The 22,378-nt window shown below is 38.6% G+C and overlaps 1 protein-coding gene across 2 annotated transcripts in view; it reads right to left on the reverse strand.

The window, feature by feature from the left end:
* Positions 1–22,378, reverse strand: part of ctdp1 (CTD (carboxy-terminal domain, RNA polymerase II, polypeptide A) phosphatase, subunit 1) — a 93,854-nt gene that overhangs the window by 45,726 nt on the left and 25,750 nt on the right. For both annotated transcript variants that reach the window (XM_080862594.1, XM_080862595.1), the window contains exon 12: positions 6,719–6,942. In XM_080862594.1, coding sequence (XP_080718720.1) covers positions 6,719–6,942 — 224 coding nt within the window. The remainder of the gene's footprint in view (positions 1–6,718; positions 6,943–22,378) is intronic.

Consider the following 22,378-nt stretch of genomic DNA (forward strand, 5'->3'; position numbering starts at 1 on the left):
TGGTTAAATAAGTTGTATTAAAGACACAGGTGGTGGCCTGGAAACATAAATAGTTGAACTAGATACCAACTTCTAAAGCCCATTTCCACAAGACACTAATCCTTGATTGTAGCTGAAAACATGAAGAAAGATGGTGAGAAAACAAAAAACTATTCACTTTTAAGTTCAGGTCAGTTGCAGGTGAATTCAGCAACTACGGCACCATGATTGTTTCAACTCTAACAATGGATTTCTTTCGGTTTTACAACTAATAAGTTAGCTAATGAGTCTTATTAGCCAACTGTTCCTGTTAGCAATTTCCAAACCCATAAAGAAGGAGGAAAAAAAGAACAAGGCAAATGTTACAAATGATCTGTTTGACCTCTACAGCTTATATCCGTCCATTAGTTATAGATTGTGGAAGACTGATCGTTGTTGTTGCTGTACGTGTCCGATGTCAGCTGTGATTTGATGCTTTCTTGTTGGTGCAGGCTATAAAGCAGGAAATCAGCTCCCTGGTGTCTCCTTTGTCACACACAGAGAGAGCAGAGATGCACCAAGGCCAACACGGCTCTGCTTTTCCACTCATGCCTCACGTCTACAATTACAGTGAATTAACAGCACAGTATTAAATCATATATGAATTATATACACCCATAAAGCTGTCTGGATTAACAACTTTTGTGACCAAGTTCCAATATTTATACGTTACTTTGCTACATTGCTAAATTTATTATTGTGCTTCTAAAAGTTAAATATCCCCTCACCCACATTCGCTCACAGCAGACGGCTGTCACCAAATGCTCATTGTACAGTTTTTTTTCTGGATTATTGTAGAGTCTTTACCTTACAATAAGGCGCCTTGAGGTGAGTGTTGTTGTATTGTATACAGACAAAAGTGAATTTAACTTATCTCACTAACTCACTGGTCTATTGTTGATTCTACATTATTGCTTCTTCTTTATCCACATCTGTATTTCAGTTTTGCTGCTATTTGCATCAGTTAGTTAGACAATAAAATGCACTGTGATGTACTGTGTGCACAGTCAACAAAGCAGAATCTCAACGGATCCCCTGCATGTGCCACATTACTTGCTGCCCTGAATGTGCACCGAGTCACAGCTGATTCACCAAAATAAAGCACTTTAAATCAGCAAACAAACAAACAAGGGAGTGGAATCAGCCCAATGGAGATTCTTACAAGCTGTTCATCTTTCAGTGCATTTTAAAAAGACTGAGCATCTAATCATCCAAGTGGAATGATTTGTGCAACTAAACAGCAAAACTGAATAAATCTACTGCGTTTTCTCAGATAGTTTTTGTCAGCTTTGCTCCTCAGAACAAAAAGTGCTGCTTTATTTCTTAAGAAACAAATTGCTGGCGCCGTAGGTGCAAATTCCCCGCTTTACAGGGTGTATTTCTAAAAAAAAAAAATCTGATAAAAGCAGGACGTTATTATTTACCTGCAGTTAGCTGTCTAAATTTGGTGAACAGGAAGCTTGAAAAGAACCGTAATAAGAGCAGCGTTGTTTTCACTTTAAATGGAAACAAGAAAGGCTGAAGCAGATCCTGAATGATGGCAAGAACAAAACAGAGACATTTGCATCACTACAGTATCTTAGCAACAGATGTATGCCTGTTTTGTACCAAATACAAGGAAGTGGAAGAGCCAGGATGGAGACTGACAGAATGGCAACTATTAAGCCATCTCCCAGAGGACCAGAGGTCCCACTTACTCCGTTCTAAAACAGGAAGCCGCTATATGAATTCTTCTAGAAATGTTAAACTGGGCAACAATAAAATCAAATACTTTTCTGTGTCAGACAGGAAAATTACATTAACAGGGTCTTGTAGACAGTCAGAGGCGGATACTGAGGATGTTTCCCCCCTCTCTAGTAAATGGCTCAGCTTTGCATCTTTGACATTTTAGAAATGGTGTTATGCAAAGTGTTTTATTTGGCCTCCTACTACACATGCAAATAAATACCTGCTAACAGAAAGACTCAACGTATGTACTGTCAAATCTGAACTATTATTCTGTTGGATTTATATAAAAAAAAAACATGTTACAAACTTACAAACTACTAATTGGAGGCAGAATAATAATCTTACCATCATGATTGTAGCAGCTGTAGCATTTATGTATGTATGTATGTATACGTCTGGATGTATCCCATCTCCTCCTTCACGAATGAACTAATCTGAATAAAACTTTGCACAAACGTAGTTGCACATACAGTGATTATTAACATCTATATGATTTTTAAACAGGTTTATGGGGAATTTAAAGCCTTATTTTTCGTATTCATACTATGTTCTCTGTCAGCATCCATTTCACGTGTCACACTCTTTATGTTAGTTAACAGTAGGGCTTCAACGATTCATCGACTAATTCAAATAATTCAATCATAAAAAATTCTCCACACTAATTCTGTGCTCCGATGCTTCGGTCAATGCACGCTCTGCAGCGTGCAACTGTCACTATGGAAACATGAGCGTTTCAACCACAACTGAGGCAAAATGCAGACCTGCAATACAAACGTATTCAGGAGCAGCGTTTGAATAAAAGTCTGACAACATTCAGCCCACATGACTCCAGTTATAAACAAAAACACAGAGTCTGTTTGCACACCGCGAGAGCAAAGAGGCGGAGCCGCTACCGGCACGGTGAGCACAGGTAGAGTGAAAGACGAACGCATTTCCAGCTGTTTCTATTAAAATATAAAGATAACCTGTGAACGTGGTCTGATACCAGACTGGTTAGATGATACAGCTTAATGAAGGCTTGTTGTGTTTTTGTTAGTGAAAGTTACATTTTCTGTTTAGTCTAAATTAATTTTATTTCTTTTAAGTTTGTTATTTTACCAAAAGATATCGCGACTATTGGAGAAAGCCTCAAGTGTTCAGTCAAAGAACTGCATGTCTCAGGACTTAGACGCTGGCTTCAGTTTTCACCCTCAGAAGCTGCCACGAATTAATTTCTTGCATTAATTCATCATAAATGTTTATAAACAGTAAAATGAAAATTAAAAAAAACTACAGAAGGAGAAATATCAGTAGCTCAGATTTAAAATCAACACATGACACCTTCAAGCAGTTCAGCTTCAAAGTTGTTCTGTGCTGTTTTAAACGGTGAATGATTTGTATATGAGAACAATGCTGGTTCCTTTGTGGTACTTTACTATTATTTACACATGAAAACTAACTAGGCTAACTTGTAAAATATCAGTGGAAACTGGAGAGAAACAGTGGTCAGTCAAGCTAAACGCACAGAAAGGAATTCAACGCTCCTGAGTGCAATTTTAACCTCATACAACAAAAACCTGTGAGCTGAATATTCTTTACAAACAGAAACAGTTGTCAGAGCATCACAGTGGTGAGCACAGGGTGATATTATTAGACTGTCGCTGGTGTCTTTTCATGGAAGGAACCAAACACCTACCAGCCAATTTCAGTCCACACTGCTTTCAGAATCAAATTTACACCCCTTCCCCTTGTGTGTCAGGCTGTTTAATCATGTGCTGCTCCTCTGCACCACCGCACAGACTGGAGGTGGACTTGCAAAGGTTTTCAACAACCAGTAAACAACACTGTGGACAGTGCGTTTCAGGCTTCACTCAGCGGCAACCAAAGTTGTCGGACCAGGTGACAGATGGACTGACATGTCTGGGCAACCATGGATACTGAGCCACAGCCAAAACCATTCATAGGGAGAAAAAAGGAGAGGCTTCTGGGTGAATGCAATGTAGAAAAATACTCAATTTTATGCTCTGACAGTCAGAGCAGTGAGGCTGAACGCTGAATTACACAAGGAAACCCAAGTCTTGAGAAAAAGGTGCAACGGTCAAATATTAGTGCTATTATCTAAAGAGCTCAGGGTGGAAGCTGTGGAGTTTCTCCGTCTACCTCGTCAAAGCTGGAGTTTAGCTTAGCAGATCTTTTCTTTATAATATACAACACAACAAATATTTAGGCCTGAAGTACATATTTAATACTTATACACAATTGCTAGGTGCATTAGGTACTAGAGGTGCTCAACAAAAGCACCATATGGAGTGGCAGAGGTAAAATGCACTAACAGGTGCAGTACAACACTACACTGTATTTGAGTCAATAGAACAAATGACAGGAGTCCTGAAATTCAGAACGCAAAAGGAAACGAATATTTGAAATGAAAGGAGGGCGCACCTCAAGCCTCACAGTTAGATCAACACCCATATATAGGTTTAAAAAAAAACCAAAAAAACCAAAAACAAAACCCACAGTTTCGGGCCTCGGTGCGTTATCACAATATTCCTATGTAGAAATTATGCATTTACATTTTCCCCACTGCAGGTGTGCATTGCAGCCACTCTCCACACACTGTATTTGCAAATTTTAGCTTGTTTAGGACAACACGGCAATGGCATACTGTGAATACTGATTGACTTTAGTGATCTACTGCATTTTTGATTTTATTTTAAAATATATTAATTACCGTATTTCCCGGACTACAAAGCGCACCTGTATATTAGCCGCACAAGCTAAAATCAGGGGAAAATCCTGTTTTGTACATACATTAGCCGCACCTGACCAAAAGCCGCAGGTGTTTCAATGTTGACTTATCATATGTAAGAGAATATGCACAAAGGGAATTGTCAGGAAAGAGATGGCTGTTTGGAGACATCACTTTTATTAATATTTTGAAAAACAAGTTATGGGTACATATTTGCACATGTAGTACATAACAATAACCTACAGCACACCAGAACAATAGATTCGGCCTACCTTTTAGGCTCAGGTGCAGTGACACAGCTTTAACAAGAAGAAAAGTCAGTCATTCACCACCATCTTTCTCTTCTTCCTGCGCACTAAAACCACCAAAGTCCTCTTCTCCAGTGTCGGATACAAACAGGCTCATGATGGCTTCGTCATCCACTCTTCTTCTCTCCTTCGTTGTCACTTTCAAAACCAAAGAAATCCTCATTGTCAGTGTCGGAGTCGAACAGCCTCAGAAGGGCCGTGGCGGTGTCCTCCTCTCCATCATGCAGCAGTCCAGCCCTTCAAAATCCGTTGGTGATCGTGGATGTTTTCACACTTTTCCACGCTGTCAGAATCCACCGGTGGAGTTGGGCATAACTTGCTTTTTGGGCATAACTTGCAAGTTTATCGCCGCTCATCATCCACGACTCCCGCTGAACGCGTAGCGCTACTTTGAAGTTTGTTTTTCGCGCTACTTCGTACGGCACTACGTTGCCTGGCGGACGGACATGTGACTAACATACCACTCTTGAACCCCGATCCTTCCGCCAGGCAACGTAGTGCCGTACAACAGCGGAACACACAAAACAAATCGTCTTACGATATGACAAAAATCACGGACAATCCATAGAAAAGCCGCACCTGACTAAAAGCCGCAGGGTTCAAAGCTTGTGCAAAAAGTAGCGGCTTATAGCCCGACATTTACGGTAGATGCATCATTAAAGGAAATGTAAAATTGAGTATGTAAAACAAAAAAAAATTCAGTATCATCAAAAATACCCAAAACATGTTTCAGCTAACTGTCTGCGTGTTAGCTGGCGGGCTACAGATCTATTTCACATATCTATTTGAAATGACACACAATAAGTGTCAAAGTCTTTAAGCCAGTTAGAACTTGTACACAGATATGCTTTTGCTAGCGATCAGCTAACTACAACTTAGCACAATGAGGCGATTAAATGAATTGGCTAACCTTATCTACTCAATACAGGATTTTGCTACACAAGTTAACATGCACACACTCCATGTTAGCACACATGAAGAGAAAGAAATATAGCTTAGTGTTGGAATTAATCCCAAAAATAAAACAATTCCATGATGAATGAAATGCAACTTTCATATCTGTAGTAGTATTATTTTAGAGGACTAGCAAATGTGGTGCATGCTTAGACAGAGGTTATTTACAACCCCAAAACATCCCTAAACTAAACTGTGGCAGTTTTATATTACCTTCTGCCATCCTAAAATATGTGTGCAAGTTGTAACATCCAGGAATATCTGTATTATTGATTGATATCTGTATTATTTAACCTTTACAATTTTTTTTCTTATCTGGAACCAGATTGTCTGGGTCTAATTCATGCTTGCCATTTCCATCTCTTGGAGAGGCTTTTCATACATCAAAAAAATAGTTTTGGGCAGAATGCTTCTGTAGACTGCAGCGCATTTTAATGAGAAATGCTTAATTTCATAATAATCCACACTCTGAATGTACCAAAGACAGCAAAATACTTTGTCCTGTGAGATTAAACGCTGGCAGTCTGACGACTCGGCATGTTTTTCAGCAATAAGAGACTCTCATATGTTCAGAACTCTTCGAGCGCCTGCTGTCTGTTTGGAATTAGTCTCCATGGCAACGGACCAGACCGTCTGGCTTCAGCAAAGTAGTGCTGATGAAGTGGTGTGTTATGTTAATAGTCATCGGAGAAATAAGACCCTGAAAATATACAGTACATTTTGCAAGATTCCCCTATGGACTTGTTAAACTATAATTTAAGCTTAGCATACTTCTCACCTAGACATGTTTATGCAAGATGAGCATCACTGACAGTGAGTGCAAGCATCGGGGGGCAGTAATAGTAAATATCTGGCATGTAGATGGTTGTAACTTTAGAATAACTTTATGACTTCCCTCTATCCCACGATGCCTGTGTTTGAGGCCCAAAAAGCTGCAGCGGGGGGAGTTAAACGGCAAGAGATAAAAAGTTCTGTGCCTCACCTTGCCACACTTTGACACTGACTGGCCACATTGGATGGAGTCTGAAGCCTCTCATCGATGCTCAGCGCCTGAGGACCGAGTCTCCTTCCCACCGTCTGTCCAGCTCCTGCCTGCTGGTGCCGTTGCTGCTGCTCCTCTTCATCCTCCATCTCCTCGTTACCTGGCTTCTCCTTCCCTCGGCCCTCACTCTCGTTGTCGCTCTCCTCGCCTAAGATGTCATCCACCTATTATATTTTTGTTAAAAGGAGCTTTGTGAGCACATTTTTATCTTCTTTAACAGCAGCATGAATTCACACTGTAAATGCCACAAATACCCTTTTCATTTTGCATTTTGGCCTCCTCTCAAGTGCAAATTGGATTCATTAATTCCCTTCCTCCACGGAATACAAATTAAATCAACATGTCTTTATTTCTATAAGAAACATCTGGCAAATAATACATAAAGCTCCACTGAATCCTGGGAATCTTTAGTGAATATGGCTGTGAGAGAATGTCTGTTTATGCCCTCAGCCTTTCAGTGAAAATGCATTTAACAAATTCCAACCAAAGATTCGGTACGGAGGAACAGTTACACATCTACAGACATTGTGCATTACTGGAGAACACTGACATAAAGGACACTAAACAAAATACCTAAGAGAAAGGCCCATGACTGCAGCACATAAATTTGGATTTAAATATTTATTTCATGATAAGAATTGTTGTTTTCTTTTATTCATTTAAATTTCAGATCTTTATGTAAGACCACAAAAATTAACAAAGGATGTTATGTTTTCCTTTGGCTCATTTTTATGTGTTTTCCTATTCTCTCTAACCAACACACACACACACACACACACACACACACACACACACACACACACACACACACACACACACACACACACACACACACACACACACACGCGCAGACTTATGCACTACTAGTTCTTTATGCTAATTAAAGCATGACCAAGAGCAAGGTAATAATGAGGTCAGTCTTTGTAACAGCTGTGAGCCAAAGGCTTCCAGGACACTTTCCTCTCTACTCTTGACTCTGAAATATCAAACAGGAAGCCTATCACGAATATGGTCATCTCAGGTACACAGCTCTGGCTCAGGAAGCCTCACTCATCACCTGCCTAAACCTTTTTTTTTTAATTGAGGAGCAGCCAATCAGATGAAAGCTGGCTTAAAGGGGATGAGGAGCTACAGGAAGCTTTTTTTTCAGGAAGTGAAAGAACTGAGGGACTGCACCAACATTATATAAGATAAATACAATATATAAGAATTTCTTAAGAGCTGTGAGCCTCCAAAAAGGAAAACATGAAACAGAAAATAAGTGTAGTGGGTGCCCAAATCTCTGGAGAGTACTGCAGCAAGGTAAAGATTAGCATATTTCATTGTTTGCCATTAAATTTCCGATGATGAAAAGCTCTATTAAAGGACTAATTCCTGTTCAAATTATCATCAAGGAGAACCTCGTACATTAGTCTGTTCGGTTGATCCACTACAGATTCTAATTATGCATGTAATTATATCTGGAAAGCACTTTTCCTTTTCCATATAATTGGGTAATATGCTGTACTGTAATGACGGTGATTAAAGTTGGAGGGATTAAAGAAGCTGGAATCAGATGTTTGATGCAGGTACTGTTGTATTAGTTCAAAGATAAACAAAATAAAATAATATTAATAATCTAATTATGTGCTGCTTATTTTATGTCTTCCTTTGTTTATCCTATATAACTCTCATAAGGATTACAGTTTAACATTGGTTTATTTCCTGGCTTGTTAAATTAAATTAGAGAGACGGTTGCACTGTCAAACAGTCAATGCCATACAAACTTCCTGTAAAAATGTCAACTTTTATTTTAATATTTCCATTTTGATGAATTTTATCAAAAAGTTAATTAAAAAATATTACACTATTTTAAAAAAAACAACAACAAAAAACCAATAACAAAAGCTCATCAATCCTTTATTGTATTAGCTGCTCAATTTATAATGGCAATGGCTACGGACCAACAAACTACCCAACTGGCTGCTTTCAGATCAATAGGAATGAATATAGCCTCAGCAAATGTCCAGTCTTTGACCTTAACAAGCATCAAGCTGAAAGTGAGATTAATGAGAGGGGCGTAAGTCAGGATCACGTCTGACATCAAACCAGGTTTTGTTGGTGGTTACATGAACAACACAGTGTGCCTTGGTTAAGGTAGAGGGTAAAAGTGCCAGTAGTAATAAGTCTGATGTAAAAATGGAGAAAGAAAATTTTTTAAAAAGGAGGTCAGGTTGTTCCTCGTGTTCCATTTGCTGAATCAAATTTGAATCAGCTTAACCCTTTAGGGCACCAATAAATTGCAGTGTAAGACAAATAAAACAGTTTTTCTTTTTATGTCTGTCAGGAAAACAAATGAATATTCATCATTAATTCCTTCTAAAATATGATCATCTCAGTCCAGTCTGCCCACGACGATCTACCATGAAAGCGAACACTAACAATCGTTTAGCCTCGTCTCTGTGGCAGCTGCTAAGGATTTAAATGGGTTCTATTTTTCTGTTACTACAATCAAAATATGAGGGACAGATGGGCTGTTTATTAAAAAGCAGAACAGTGTAAAAAACATTTGTAAAAACTGGCTTAGGAAAGCTATTTCATCTAAATAAAGTTAACATTCTCAGGTTTACAGTTATGATAAACAGACATTTGAACCAACACATATGAGGTTCTGACACTGCAGCTACTATATTTAACCTTGATGGAAACAAGCACTTCACCAGACTGCAGTGTCACAAACAACCAGCCTAAAGACTACGGTTGATGTGCTGGAGGTCCTTCCCGGCTGTGGAAAAGAACAAAATTATAATATACAAAGATACTGGCAGTCAATGATACTACTCCTCAGGCTCCTAGTAGATATACCTGTGGTAACAATTTCAAACTCCTCGTCGCCTTGTTCTCGAGTTATTGCATTCACAAACTCGGGAGTCCACGCTGCCCGCCTGCTCACCCGGCAGGGTGACAACAATACCCTATCGGCCTTTCATAGCTGAGGGGTAAAAAGCTGAAGTGAAACTGACTTTAAAAGCAATGAAAAGCACCAACAGCAGCTTCTTGCACCTCTGCTGTTTGTAGTGAATTCTGTTCCCTTCCACTTCACAACCAATCGGCATTAGATCTACGCATTAAGTCATCCAAATTGAACTGCATTTTTGGAGGACTGAATCGGAGTATGTTTGTGTAGGCTGCAAACCGCTCAGCCATCTTAGGCTCTGTGCAGCCAAATACTTTAGCAAAAAGGACATTCAATTAGATTCTATTTATATATCAAAACTTTAAAAAAAATACAATAATAAAGAGAAAACTTAACAATCACATGACCGCCTTTGGACAAGCACTTGGTAACAGTGGGAAGGAAAACTTCCATGAACATATCCAGAGTATCCCGTGTCAGAAAGCCAAAAATGGAGCAATATTTTCTTAATTTGTAACTAAACATGATTTCTCCTTTCTTCCTGATAACTGAACAGGTGTTCAAATGACACGAAATGACTCTACTTAGATTTGGTGCCAACATTTGGAATCTACAACTAGCAAGCTCTCTTTTTCCGAAGACCATCTTCTAAAAAAAGAGCCAGTTAGCCTAGCTTGCATATCTCAGCTCCTAACTTACTCGGCTAACTAGCAAGTACCAAATTTGCACAATAGTTACCCTAAAATGCTCAACAGTTTGATGAGTAAGACCTACCTACATCACAACACAATGGAACAGGGAGTAATGGCATGCTTATTAAGAAGTTTTGAAGGAGCGTTGTGCTCTCAGTGATACATCTCAGGCTCTGGCTTACAAATGTTGCCAAATCACAGCACATGAAACACCTTCAAATCTGCTCATACTGGCATCAAGAATAGGGTTGAGTGACCTCATTAGTACCATCCCATTATTCCATTATTATGACACGTTAAACTAGCATCTCTACAAGTTAGTTAAGCAAGGGAGCTGAGGACTGTTTTATCCGAGATCTCTACACAGTGAAAATTACTTTGCAACCACAAACCTCGCACCCCCCTAATGGCCAATAAAAAGAAAGCGGGTTTCAGGTACTTTTCAGATCCAGAAGCTACATATATCTTTAATACAGTCTACCATAAGTAGAGTTACTGACACAAAACTAGAACAAGGCAGATTCAATGTAATATAAATGTGCAAAACAACATTTGATCACTGATCATATCTGTTATTAATCTCTGTCTCTCTTCCACAGCATGTCTTTATCCTGTTTTTCTTCTTTTGCTCCAACTTGTCGCAGCAGATGGCCCCGCCCCTCCCTGAGCCTGGTTCTGCCGGAGGTTTCTTCCTGTTAAAAGGGAGTTTTTCCTTCCCACTGTCGCCAAAGTGCTCACAGGGGGTCATATGATTGTTGGGTTTTTCTCTATATCTATGAAGCGCTTTGAGGCGACTTTTGTTGTGATTTGGCGCTATATAAATAAAATTGAATTGAATTGAATTGAAACAATCAGCCATTGGCACGAAGCTAATGGCTGATTGATATTACATTCTACCATTATAAAAGGTATGCCAGTAGAGCAGAATAGTAGTAGTATAGGTTCTTAGAAAACAGGTCTTTATTCCACAGACAGGGGAAAAAGCACAGTATGTATCAATTTAAGAGCAAAACACTTACATGTACTGTGTGTGCATCAGAACAGTTCCTGTCTGCTACTCACCATGGAGCCACTGTACAGAAAGCCCCGTCGGCTTCTGATCATTTCCTTTCAAAGACCAATGTACAGTTCACTCTGTCAGGTAGGGTTCTTACAACCTTGGCAGAAACGGAAGCATTAACAATCCTCACAAAGAGCAAGGCAAACTTCCCACAGATTTTTCTCCTTTTTTTTCTCTCCTGGATATAATCAAAGGCCAACCAAAGAGCCCACCGTCAAACTTTTCAAAGCACAGCACGACGCCCCCTCAAAGCTTGTTTAGAGGCATGCTTTTGGTCTCATCACTGCAAGCTGGAAGTAGTGAGTGAATAAGTTTAGTGCAAGTGCGATTACAGGGAACGGAATCTATTTACAGCTAAATATCTCTGCTGCTAAACTATTGTGTTCGCCTTGTTTTTGACCCTCCCAAAGTTTACTGTGATGATAAATGTGTTCGAGGGAGGTGGCGAAGAGGTGAAGGAAACAGACTAACGACACAAGAACATGTTTTGATTATCACTCAGTCGTAAGATGCAGACAAACCACAGTAAATGTATCGTGTTTTACAGAATAGAAGATCACCTGTGGCAAATATTCTTTTGGCCGTTCACAGGCTGCCAAAGCAGCTGCGACCTGTTGAGAAACACTTCACGAGACATTTGAGTCATCTGGATCCAATTCTTTGAGCCCTGTAAAGCTGAGGTGGCTATTCAGCATTTGTTTTCTTTTTTAACAGAATGATGATAAAATACTCGGAGTTACAAATGTGATTTGATTAGTTACTTGACATCAATACCGGTTTAAAAGCACAGAGCAACAATGAGTATCACGCTCACAGTCTGAAGCAGCAGCTTGGAGCTTTAGATTTAGTTTACCTTTGCAGAGTTGTAGTTCAAATGTAAGCTAGCAAGTTGCAACACCACATTTGTGCTCTGTCCATTGCTGACAGGCATGCATGGCTTCCCAGCAACACTAAAATACGCCCCCCCCCCCAAAAAAAGGCACTTGTTGCAGTGACAAATGGTTAAAACTAGGGTACAGCTGTGCAAAAATAATCTTGCAATAACTGGATCGGCTGGAAAATCTAAAGTAAGGCAAACTAATAAAAGGCACATGCAGAGATGCCCATCTACAAACAAAGAGTCACAAAATATCTGACAGTGACTTCGCTGACTGTTGTTTGTTGATGTTATTTATGAAGGAGCAGCTCACATTTTTTAATATGTACGCTCAGGGCCATCTAAAAATGTCAGCTTTTGTTTTGTAGTCTCTGGCAGGTTGATGGCTTATTTAAAAAAGAAAACAAAGAAACTGCAGGACGCAACATGTGGGGAAAAAACAAAAAAACCCACTAAAAACACAAAGGATACAAAAGCATATTTAAAAGGACCACAAACAGAACAATGACAGCTGTTACTCAAGATTACAGCTTGTAAGCATTAAGATATAGAAATCATTAGGAATTAAGCTGCATTGTTCTGAAAGACAGGTTTCCTGCCATAATACATTTATTCATACAAGACAAATAATTGTTTGGTTTTTTTAAAGAACATTTCTTCAATCATTTGTTTTAATCTCCCTGATTACTAATAATGGGCATCAGCCAAACTTTTATTTACACTTCTGCTTTCAATCTGTGCAGGTCCTACAGTGTTCAAAGCTGGAGCAGCAACACATAGTAATTATACCACAAAAATGCCAATCAGAATCAATACTGGAATTATTAATCAGAAGAAAAAACCCCTGCAGAACTCAGAACCACCTGATCATAAGCAACCAATAAAGCTTTCTGACTGGCAGATGCTTCAATTAATCGACTGACCCTTTAAAATCAAAGTCAGTCAGGTCTTTACATCCAACATGTTGCCTTTGAGAACCAACGACTCAGCTACTGTCTGAGTTGTGTGTCTCTCAAGCACAGATCTAAAATTCCGCTTTTTAACTCTTAACTTTAAGATTCATATACTGAGAAATAAGCCGACAGTCAATTATGATCAAACAAAGGGCAGCAATTAGAAGAAGCCTTTACTTGGGGGAGCACTGAACAGATGTTGCCCGGCGGAATGAGTATTAGCTTGGGCTGAGGTCAGCTTAAAGAAAATTAGCAGCCATTGATCAAATTTCTGCTCTGACATCTTACTTTGCATAAAGTATCTCTTACACCTTACCAGGCTGGTCTTTTACAGTCCACTGCTATTTGTCATTTTGTCTCCATTATTATATGTGATGGCATTTAATAAAGGTTTTTCTATCCATCAATACCAAAGACTTACATGAATAATACCCAAAAATTTTAACAACCTGACATAGATGGATGTTCATTTTAGCCACATTAGCTCCTAATTGAGTAGTCTTTCAAGAAATACATCAACCTCCTCCACCTATGGAGCTACGTAATGTTTTTATTATTTTTTTTTTTTAAATGCATGGTCTACTGTGAGTTTATTATTACCATCATGTATTAATTTCACAATGCCAAATAAGACAACAGCTTAATCATTATGATGCTAAATAAATTATCACTGCCTTCTGTGAAGATCAGACTACAAGACAAGTGTGATGTAGGTCCTGTACACGTTCTAGCCAATTACACCTTTTCTCTTCTGTCAACAGAACAACCCTTGGTGAATAGCTGCAGACTTGCAACTGCTCTCTATACAAATACATTTTATTAAAGGGTTTTATCATGACTACAGACAACTTTTTCAGTGGTGGTTTAGTTCCTCTTTAATGGTGAAGGAATAACTGAGGCCAATGAAATGGCCTTTGTGAATGTTACTGAACTTTTTATCCAAAATATCAGCTGCAACAGGATAAGGAAAAGCAAGAGACAACAGCAGACGGCTCTACTTGAACAAACTAACCAGTTAACCTTTTCATTAAAGACTTGCCAGCTGATCTAGGAACTCCAGGGTTTCTCCAGTGTTTTTTCAGGGCATCGCAGCCTTAAGTTGACCCCTGTGTTTTTTCTAGACCAGGTTTGGCCAACTCCAGGCCTCACGGGCCGGTGTCCTGCAGGTTTTAGACATCACCCTGGGTCTACATACCTGAATCAAATGATTAGTTCATTACCAGGCCTCTGGAGAACTTCAATACATGCTGAGGAGGTAATTTAGCCATTTAAATCAGCTGTGATGGCTCAAGGACACATCTAAAAGCTGCAGGGCACCGGCCCTCGAGGCCTGGATTTGGACCCCACTGTTCTCAACAAAAGCGATCCTTACAACCCTTAAATTTGCTAACGCTTAAAATGCATCTTATTAGATCTACTGTTCCCGTGAACTGTTTATGCACACACATAAAGACAGCTTGGAAAAAAACCTAGAGATAAAATACAATTGAATAAAGAACAAGGCAAACGTTACGGCTTAATACAGTTGTACGTGTGTGTATGATTGGATGGGTACTTAATAAGGTAACTAAATTATTCATTGAGTCAGTCATATAAAATACCTTTACTGTGACTCTCACTGGTGCTCTTTGTATTGTATACAATCCAGTCTGTAGTCATACCAGTGTAACTGACAACAGATAATGTTGCTGCTGCAGGAGCAGGAGATGGCACTGATCTTTCAAAATGTGCAGCAAAAACAAACAAAAACACAGCAGCATTCCCTCACCAGCCTCAGTCACATACAACTATGAAAGACTTAGCTTACCTTAATTACCAAACAGAAGTGGACAGTAGGGGTGGGTGATATAGACTCAATATTAATTAATTCCAAAGAGCTGCAGTCACAGATGACAAACTTTCTAATTTAAAGTGAGAATCTATTGCTTTAAGCTGCCAGCAGCAGCATTATAGTGCAATAATAGTATATAGTAGTAATATTAGTATAATAACAGCAATATATCCTTAAACCAAAAATAAGTAAGAGAAAAATTGCCTAGCTAGTGTTTTCCCTGGTAATTTTTGGAACAAAGCATAAGGCTGATATGTGGCTGTTTTTCACACCAGGGAACAAAAAAAGCATAGTGTTGCTATAGCAACGACTTTGCTATACAATGTAAACATTTATACTGGTATTATTACGGACAATGTGAGCCTTAGTGGACAGACATAAGCGCAACAGCTAAAACAAAATTACATTAAAAAAATTTTCTTTAATCTTTCCTGATTTATTCTTTATGCCTAAGATTTGTCTTATTCAATCAATTTTTACCTGTGTAAAAATGGCACACCTTTCTTCTCCTCCACTCTTCATTGTGACCTCCACAAAGAGGATGCACCGATGGAAAAAAAAACATCTGACTGACGGATATTTAAGACTGATCCCGATATTTGGTAAAAAATGTCTTTTTTTTTCCTTTTCTATTTATTGACTGCTATAAAAGCCAACATCAATAAATGGATAGATCAGCAGATAGCCAATAAATTGGTTGGGCTCTGAGCTTTACAAACACACAGTTACATTAAGTGTCAAATTAACCGTGTCTGTTTTCTCTTGATTGATCGTTGTAGCTGCTCCAAATAATTCAATTAATTTAATTAATTGCAATCTTTTTTATACACCTGCACACACATATGGCGCTATGTCAACTGGTACATTAAACTGAACTGAATCACACCACCCCAACAACTTTTCTGGACAAAATCCAGTAGTACGTACCCCAGAGCTTAGCTATGAAAAGAACTTTCTTAAATCTTAAAGTTTTGGTGTAGGACTGGTTCGCCTACCTAAAAAAACATCACTTTCTCTTTATATTAAGGTAACTCACAGGAGAAAACAATATGCCTGCAAGCGCTACAATGTGTGAGGTAGGAATCCAGAGTGGGAGCTCAGCATATTTCTGTGCAGCCAATCAGCAATCATTGTTCTCACCAATTTCTGTTTATGCTGGGTTAGTGTACACGGAGCTCATGTTTTCAGCGTGAGGGCAGCTCATGGAGAACTTTTCATAGCAAAGTCCCAATGAAGAGGGATTACATAAGCTACACCCTGCCAAAATTACCGACTTCATCTCGGAAAGGTAGTCAGAGGTGGTAATAGAGCCGACGGCTGATTGCTGAATGGAGTAAGAGTGTTGATGGCTCGTTCAAAGTGGGGAGAGGAAGATGAGGGCTTTGTGCTGGGTGAGAAAATGCTCACTGGAGACCATCGGGAAAAGAAATTAATGGAAATGAATACGAGAAGTCGATGTGAAGATATTGTGATTGCTAGCTATTTAAAAAAAAAACAGTAATGTTATGCATTGGGACCGGTGAATCGGGAGCACAAAGAACTCCAACACCAATCTACTCATACCTGCAGCTGTTCATTAGCTCAGGGTCACAAACCCAGCTCTCATTGTTTTGAGTCAAGGGCATTCCCATCCTCTGCTTGCTCCTCATAAATAAAGGAAAGCTGAAGTGCTCAAACGGAAAAGATGCAGCAATCTTCTGAGAATGAACTTTTTAGAGGCTCTGTAAACAGGAACACGCTGGTTTCTTTTTACCATTATCCAGAAAAGATATGCTAAAAAAGCTGAGGTTAGTCGAAGAGAGTTGCATAAGGCTGAACTGAAAACATTACTGTGAAATAACAGACCCCACGTAGCTTCAGGTGACAGTTTGTGTTATTACTTTTTAGATTTCAGTGTTTATATCAATGATGTGGGGGTTTTTTAACCTTAGAAAAAAAAATAAACCTTCACCAAGTTGCTCAGAAAGGAATAGAAGCTTCTTTTTTTTGTTGTTGTTGTTTTTTGTTTTTTTTTTAATGTGGACCAATAGTGGACATTATGCAACAGCCAAATGAGAGATTTCTGCCAGGCTGCCAAAGACTGGTGCAAATGGAAACTGGACCAGATGGAATATTCATCCCGCTTCAGGTCAAGGGCTAAATGATGGATTCGTGTGACTGGGAGCAATAATTTGCTGGTTGTGTTGGCATGATTCCTGTTTGCAGCATTGGTCTGATTTGATCAGTCTAATGTCTTCTAATTAAATTCTTTAAAAGTTGTGAAACTCAAATTCAGCACCACAGACCGTATCACACACTCAGCTTAATAGGTAGATGATTTCATCTGAATAGATTCACTTCGCTCAAACTTGACCTAATACTCTTTTCTTATAAAGCTACATTGTCTTACTTCCAACGTATGTTTTCTAAGCTCTACTGTGAAGACAATATGGGTTTATGAGATTTCTAAATCAATGCATTCTGTTCTTGTTCACAAACGTTTTCAGAATTGAACTCTGTTTGGATAATGCTATGCTATCAGTGTATGCCCAGTTAGCATGAAAATGTGCTTTGTTTTTGCAGTTTTCAAGTAATTTCACATCTTCCACTTTCCACATCTTTCTCTAGAATGCGAGGCTTGTCAATCAGCTTTGAGTGTGATCAATCATAATAACTTTAAAGACAGCTAACGTTTTATGTGGTTGCAAAGCACATCTTAAGAACTAGTTCTGTCAGACAATAGCCCAGTCCTTAAAAGTTTGACAGTATTCTATAAAGTTGAGGCTAATTGAAGGACGTTTGAGTTTTTCTGTTAACACTGCCAGACAATTATCAGGAGTTAACATGAAGCAGTTAAATATAAGATTTTTTTTAAAATAGTCTTTTAAGTGAGCTTAAACAGCAACCCGAATTAAAAACCTTCAGTGAGTATAAATAGACTGACATTTAAAAACACCAAACTGAGCTAAAATCACAAACAAATTACAAACAAACAACTGAGTTGTTTATTACAATAAATTAAATAAATGACATCACAAAAACTGTCCAGTAAATGTATTAATTGCATGTCCAGAACTAAAAACACATCTTTGCATCAGACATAATGAACCTAAATTTAAGCACTCCGAGTATTTACACGCTATTGCTGTAAGAACACACGTTCAACCACTCAAATCCAAGTTCCCCTACTACATATTTGCTAATGCCAAAAGGCTCAGGACAGGTCTCCATGTCTGAGCATCAAATGCAATTATCCCTCTTGTATTTCCAGATTCTGTAGCATTCATAAATCATTAGTAAACGCTTGGACTGATGTAATCTGAGAACTGATATGATGACAAGTAGCAGTAATCAAGCTAGGGCACCCTGACCCCAAGAGGAGCTTTGCACTGGATTAAAAGTAAACTTGTGACTTTATTGCAAAGAAAATAAATACATTTAAGCTTTTAAATCAACAAAAACGCTCATTGTTGGCCAAATTAAATTTCACAGATTGCAAGTCTTAATACACTATATGTTGAAACTGGTGGGACTGCTATGCTGTTCACATTAAAACTTAAATTACAGGTCTAACTCTGTTCACAGAGAGCAGCAGAGGCTTTCATATACCTAATTCTGCATGTCTCTTTGGCACACATTAGCTGTGGCAGGGTGCAGCACGTGCCAAATGACTCTGCTGGCAGGAGACTGGGTTAAAATGCTCTCTCCTGGGAGACCATCCAAATGGATAAAACAGGTGTTATTACGGTTGGCTGTAGGGGGCTTTTTTCTTTTTTTTTTTTTTTTAATGAGACAGACAGATGCTAATGGTCGGCCTGCTTCTTCTACATTTATTTTCTTTCTTCTTATGATTATCATCTTCTATATTAATTCTAACAAAAATAAATAAATTTTGTTTGCCATGCATATCATATTTTGGGAAATACGACCAAGATCAATACTTGCAGGTGAAGAGTGACTGATGAATGCACTATGGTCTTAGACTTAATGAGCCATGTGCGTGGGGGAGCATGCTACTCCAACAACAACCAGTCTTATTGCTCGCCTGACTTTATAATACCCACATGCTCATTTATTTACTTGATTTAGAATCCTGGAGCAGATGACTGCATAGAGTCTCAGTAATAACATCCAACATAGGACTGATGGTCCACATTCCACATCATTATGTTAGCGAGAGCAATAAGACAAAACCGATTCCAGTCATTTCCAGTCATAAATGCAGCCATCAAGGGCACAGCAATTTCAAAGAAAGGTCATCTAGTTGGTACACGGTTATTTGCCAGGCAGCTCTGCACACGTTGCTCCAGGTAAACTGACACAAACACCACCATGTTACCATTGCTGGCATTTAAATGTGAGGCTGTCCAACTGACTCAAATGTGTACCTTACTTGAGCCAATTAAGTGTGGTTCTTTCCCTCTGCCCCTGAAGATCCAGAGTGTTTAAGAATGTCACAGACTGGCCTTTAGCAAAACAGTTCGAAGAGGATGACATTTGAAATGCAGTGCATCTACAAAGGACCCTTCACTTGAGTCAACTTCTCTACCCCTTTACAGAGCAAAACATGGTGAACGAGGCTTTAAGCTTCACTTGCAAGAAGCAAACAGTCGTGCCTTACAGTTCTACAAGTCTGATAAATTGTAGAGGTGGGAATCACCATACATCCCACGATACAATATTATCACAATACTTAACGCACGATACGATATTATTGCAATTTTTAAAAATATTTTGCGATATTCAGATTCTGTACATAAAGGTAAACTTTATCAATATTCATTTTATCTAATATCAAAGTCTCGCACTCAGTCTTTCTCTCATTTCAGTCAGTTTTATTGTTGACAAACTGAACGGTTTGTATTACAGTCTAGTCCAACTTAACTGAATGCAACCATCTGGTACAATTATAGCTATTCTGAACTATGCAATTTATGAAAACTATGCATCCCATTCAGCAACTGAAGAATTTGAAAGTAAATTAAAACAAAATATAATTTTACATTACATAAAAAAGTTTTAAACTTAATTAAAATAAAACATGTCTTAAATTTAGTTTATTGCTGCCAAAAAAAAAAGTTAAACACATTTGGACAGTGAAGGAATGTCAGGATTCTTGCTCAGAAAAAGGAGCTGATCAACATGCTCTGAAGTCAGAGCATGTTCCAGTCCACAAAAACTTTTTTTTGTAACAAAATATCGATTTCTGCTCTCCCTGTATCGATACATTATTAGCAAACAAAATATCACAATACTACACAGTATCGATTTTTCCCCCCACGCCTAATAAATTGCTAAAGCTAATAATCTAAACTAAAAAAAACCAAAGGCCTATCAACGTGCCTTTATTCAGATACTTGGAAACATTTTTTAAACAGTTGCCCCTTTGTAATACTGTGATGTAATATGATTGTAAATGTATTATTTATGGAAATAACACAGTAAGATGATATAAGCGCTATGCAGGATGTAGTAGGATTATCATTTATTAATAGCGGAGTATGTAAAATTTCATTTCATTTCCTTGTCAGTCATAATTTATCTTTAAACACGTACACATCAGGCAGAATTAGTTTAAGAGGTGTTGGAATAGCCCAGTAGTGTGACTTTGAGAACTACAGCCTAGAGCAAATAAAATTATATGCCTTAAAATGTTTAAATAGACCACTTCAAAGTAAACATAAGGGTTTGGACACTGTATTTTTTCCCAAAACAGAGCAAGATTAAACAAATCATTATAAAATTGCCCCCAAATTAATGATTAACTTCAGAACTAATACCACATTTACACAATTGTGTTTTGGGAATAATACTGGGAATCAATTCTGGATACCTTATCAGGCAACTTGATCTTTATCCACTATAGTGCTACATCAGCAAGACGCTGGCCTTTAATTAAGACTGAAAATTAATGCTTGGTCCATGCTGTCATGCTAAAGTTTTAGTGCACATGGTCGTGATAAATGGGAAAAAAGCATGTGCTAGATAAAGACATGTGACTTTCAACAGGAACAGGACCACCAAACCTCACCCCTTCTGTCTTTATGCAAAGGAGGATTAATACTTATGAACAGTTAATTAAATTGAACCCAGAGTCAAACAGGCCGAGATCAATCTGCGACCCCTCCGGCTGCTTAGGGAAAAAAGCAATCCATGAATGATTGGCAGGCGGTTGGCTAGAGGTTGCTGACAGAGGTAAACTTGTCTGCACATGAAATTGAAAAGTGTGACTCAAACCAGGAAGAGAGGCTGTTTCTCTTCAAAGTAATAGCTGTGCCTTTTGAAACATATTTACTTTTACTTTAAAGGCACTTGATGTCTATTTGTTTTGCACTAATTCAAGCTTAACTATCGCTTGGCCAGTAGTTGGTGAGTGTTTGGAGACGGGTCAGCATCTTCCATGCAAGCTATGGGCAACTACAGCAATCTCAGCAAACCTGATGGGAATACACGTTTTTCCTAAGCAACCAGAGGCTGTCAGGAAATCGCAGAATGGTTTCTAAGCCTGTATGACCTAAATCTTAGAGCCAACTGCCATAAATGTCTATAATCCCTGATGTTAAGGATGGACCTATGGATAGTCACGATCCTCTCCAATCTCAATTTCATCTTGTGTGTCCAACCTGGTTTGCATTCATTGCCAAATCCTGTTTAACAAGACAAACGTTCCTTTGCACTCTCTTTTTAAGGGCAGAAATGTGGGGAAAGTGTGATTTTCAAGCTTCCCCTGGGCATCGAAATATATCCCCCCCATCTATAAGAGAGCAGCTATGAGGCTTTGACACTTCAGAAGATTGAGAGATGGCAGCTCTATCCTCCAGTAGTTCAGCCCCCTACTTCACACAAAGCAATTACAGAGTGCAAAAAGCTCTTATATCTGTAGGAGTTCACAGAGGATGAATAATTAGAATAATCAGAGCAATCCCTACAGAGATATGTGAGCTCATAATTTCACCAAGGTAGAACCAGTGAGAATTACCACATTTGAACAAACTACATTTTCCAAACCTCAGTCTAACAAAACAGTTAAGCTAATTTACTTACATGTTCATCAATGAATGAAAGACAATCATTTCATACTTAGAACACATACATGGTTTTCAAGCACCATACCATCCCTGTTTCAAAACAGCATTTCAAAGACATGAAAGCCATTTTTTCAGTCTAATTACACCAGGTCAGACATAATTATACCAAAGCTCTGACCAAACCACTGACTGCTCCATTTGCAGATTAATAACAAACCCACAATGTTCAGTTTCCATTGGGCTGCAGTGGTTCTAAAATCCAGTCTGTTTTCCTTTAGCCACAG

Source organism: Rhamphochromis sp. 'chilingali' (assembly GCF_963969265.1).
Source record: "Rhamphochromis sp. 'chilingali' genome assembly, chromosome: 17".
In the NCBI taxonomy this organism is placed as follows: domain Eukaryota; kingdom Metazoa; phylum Chordata; class Actinopteri; order Cichliformes; family Cichlidae; genus Rhamphochromis; species Rhamphochromis sp. 'chilingali'.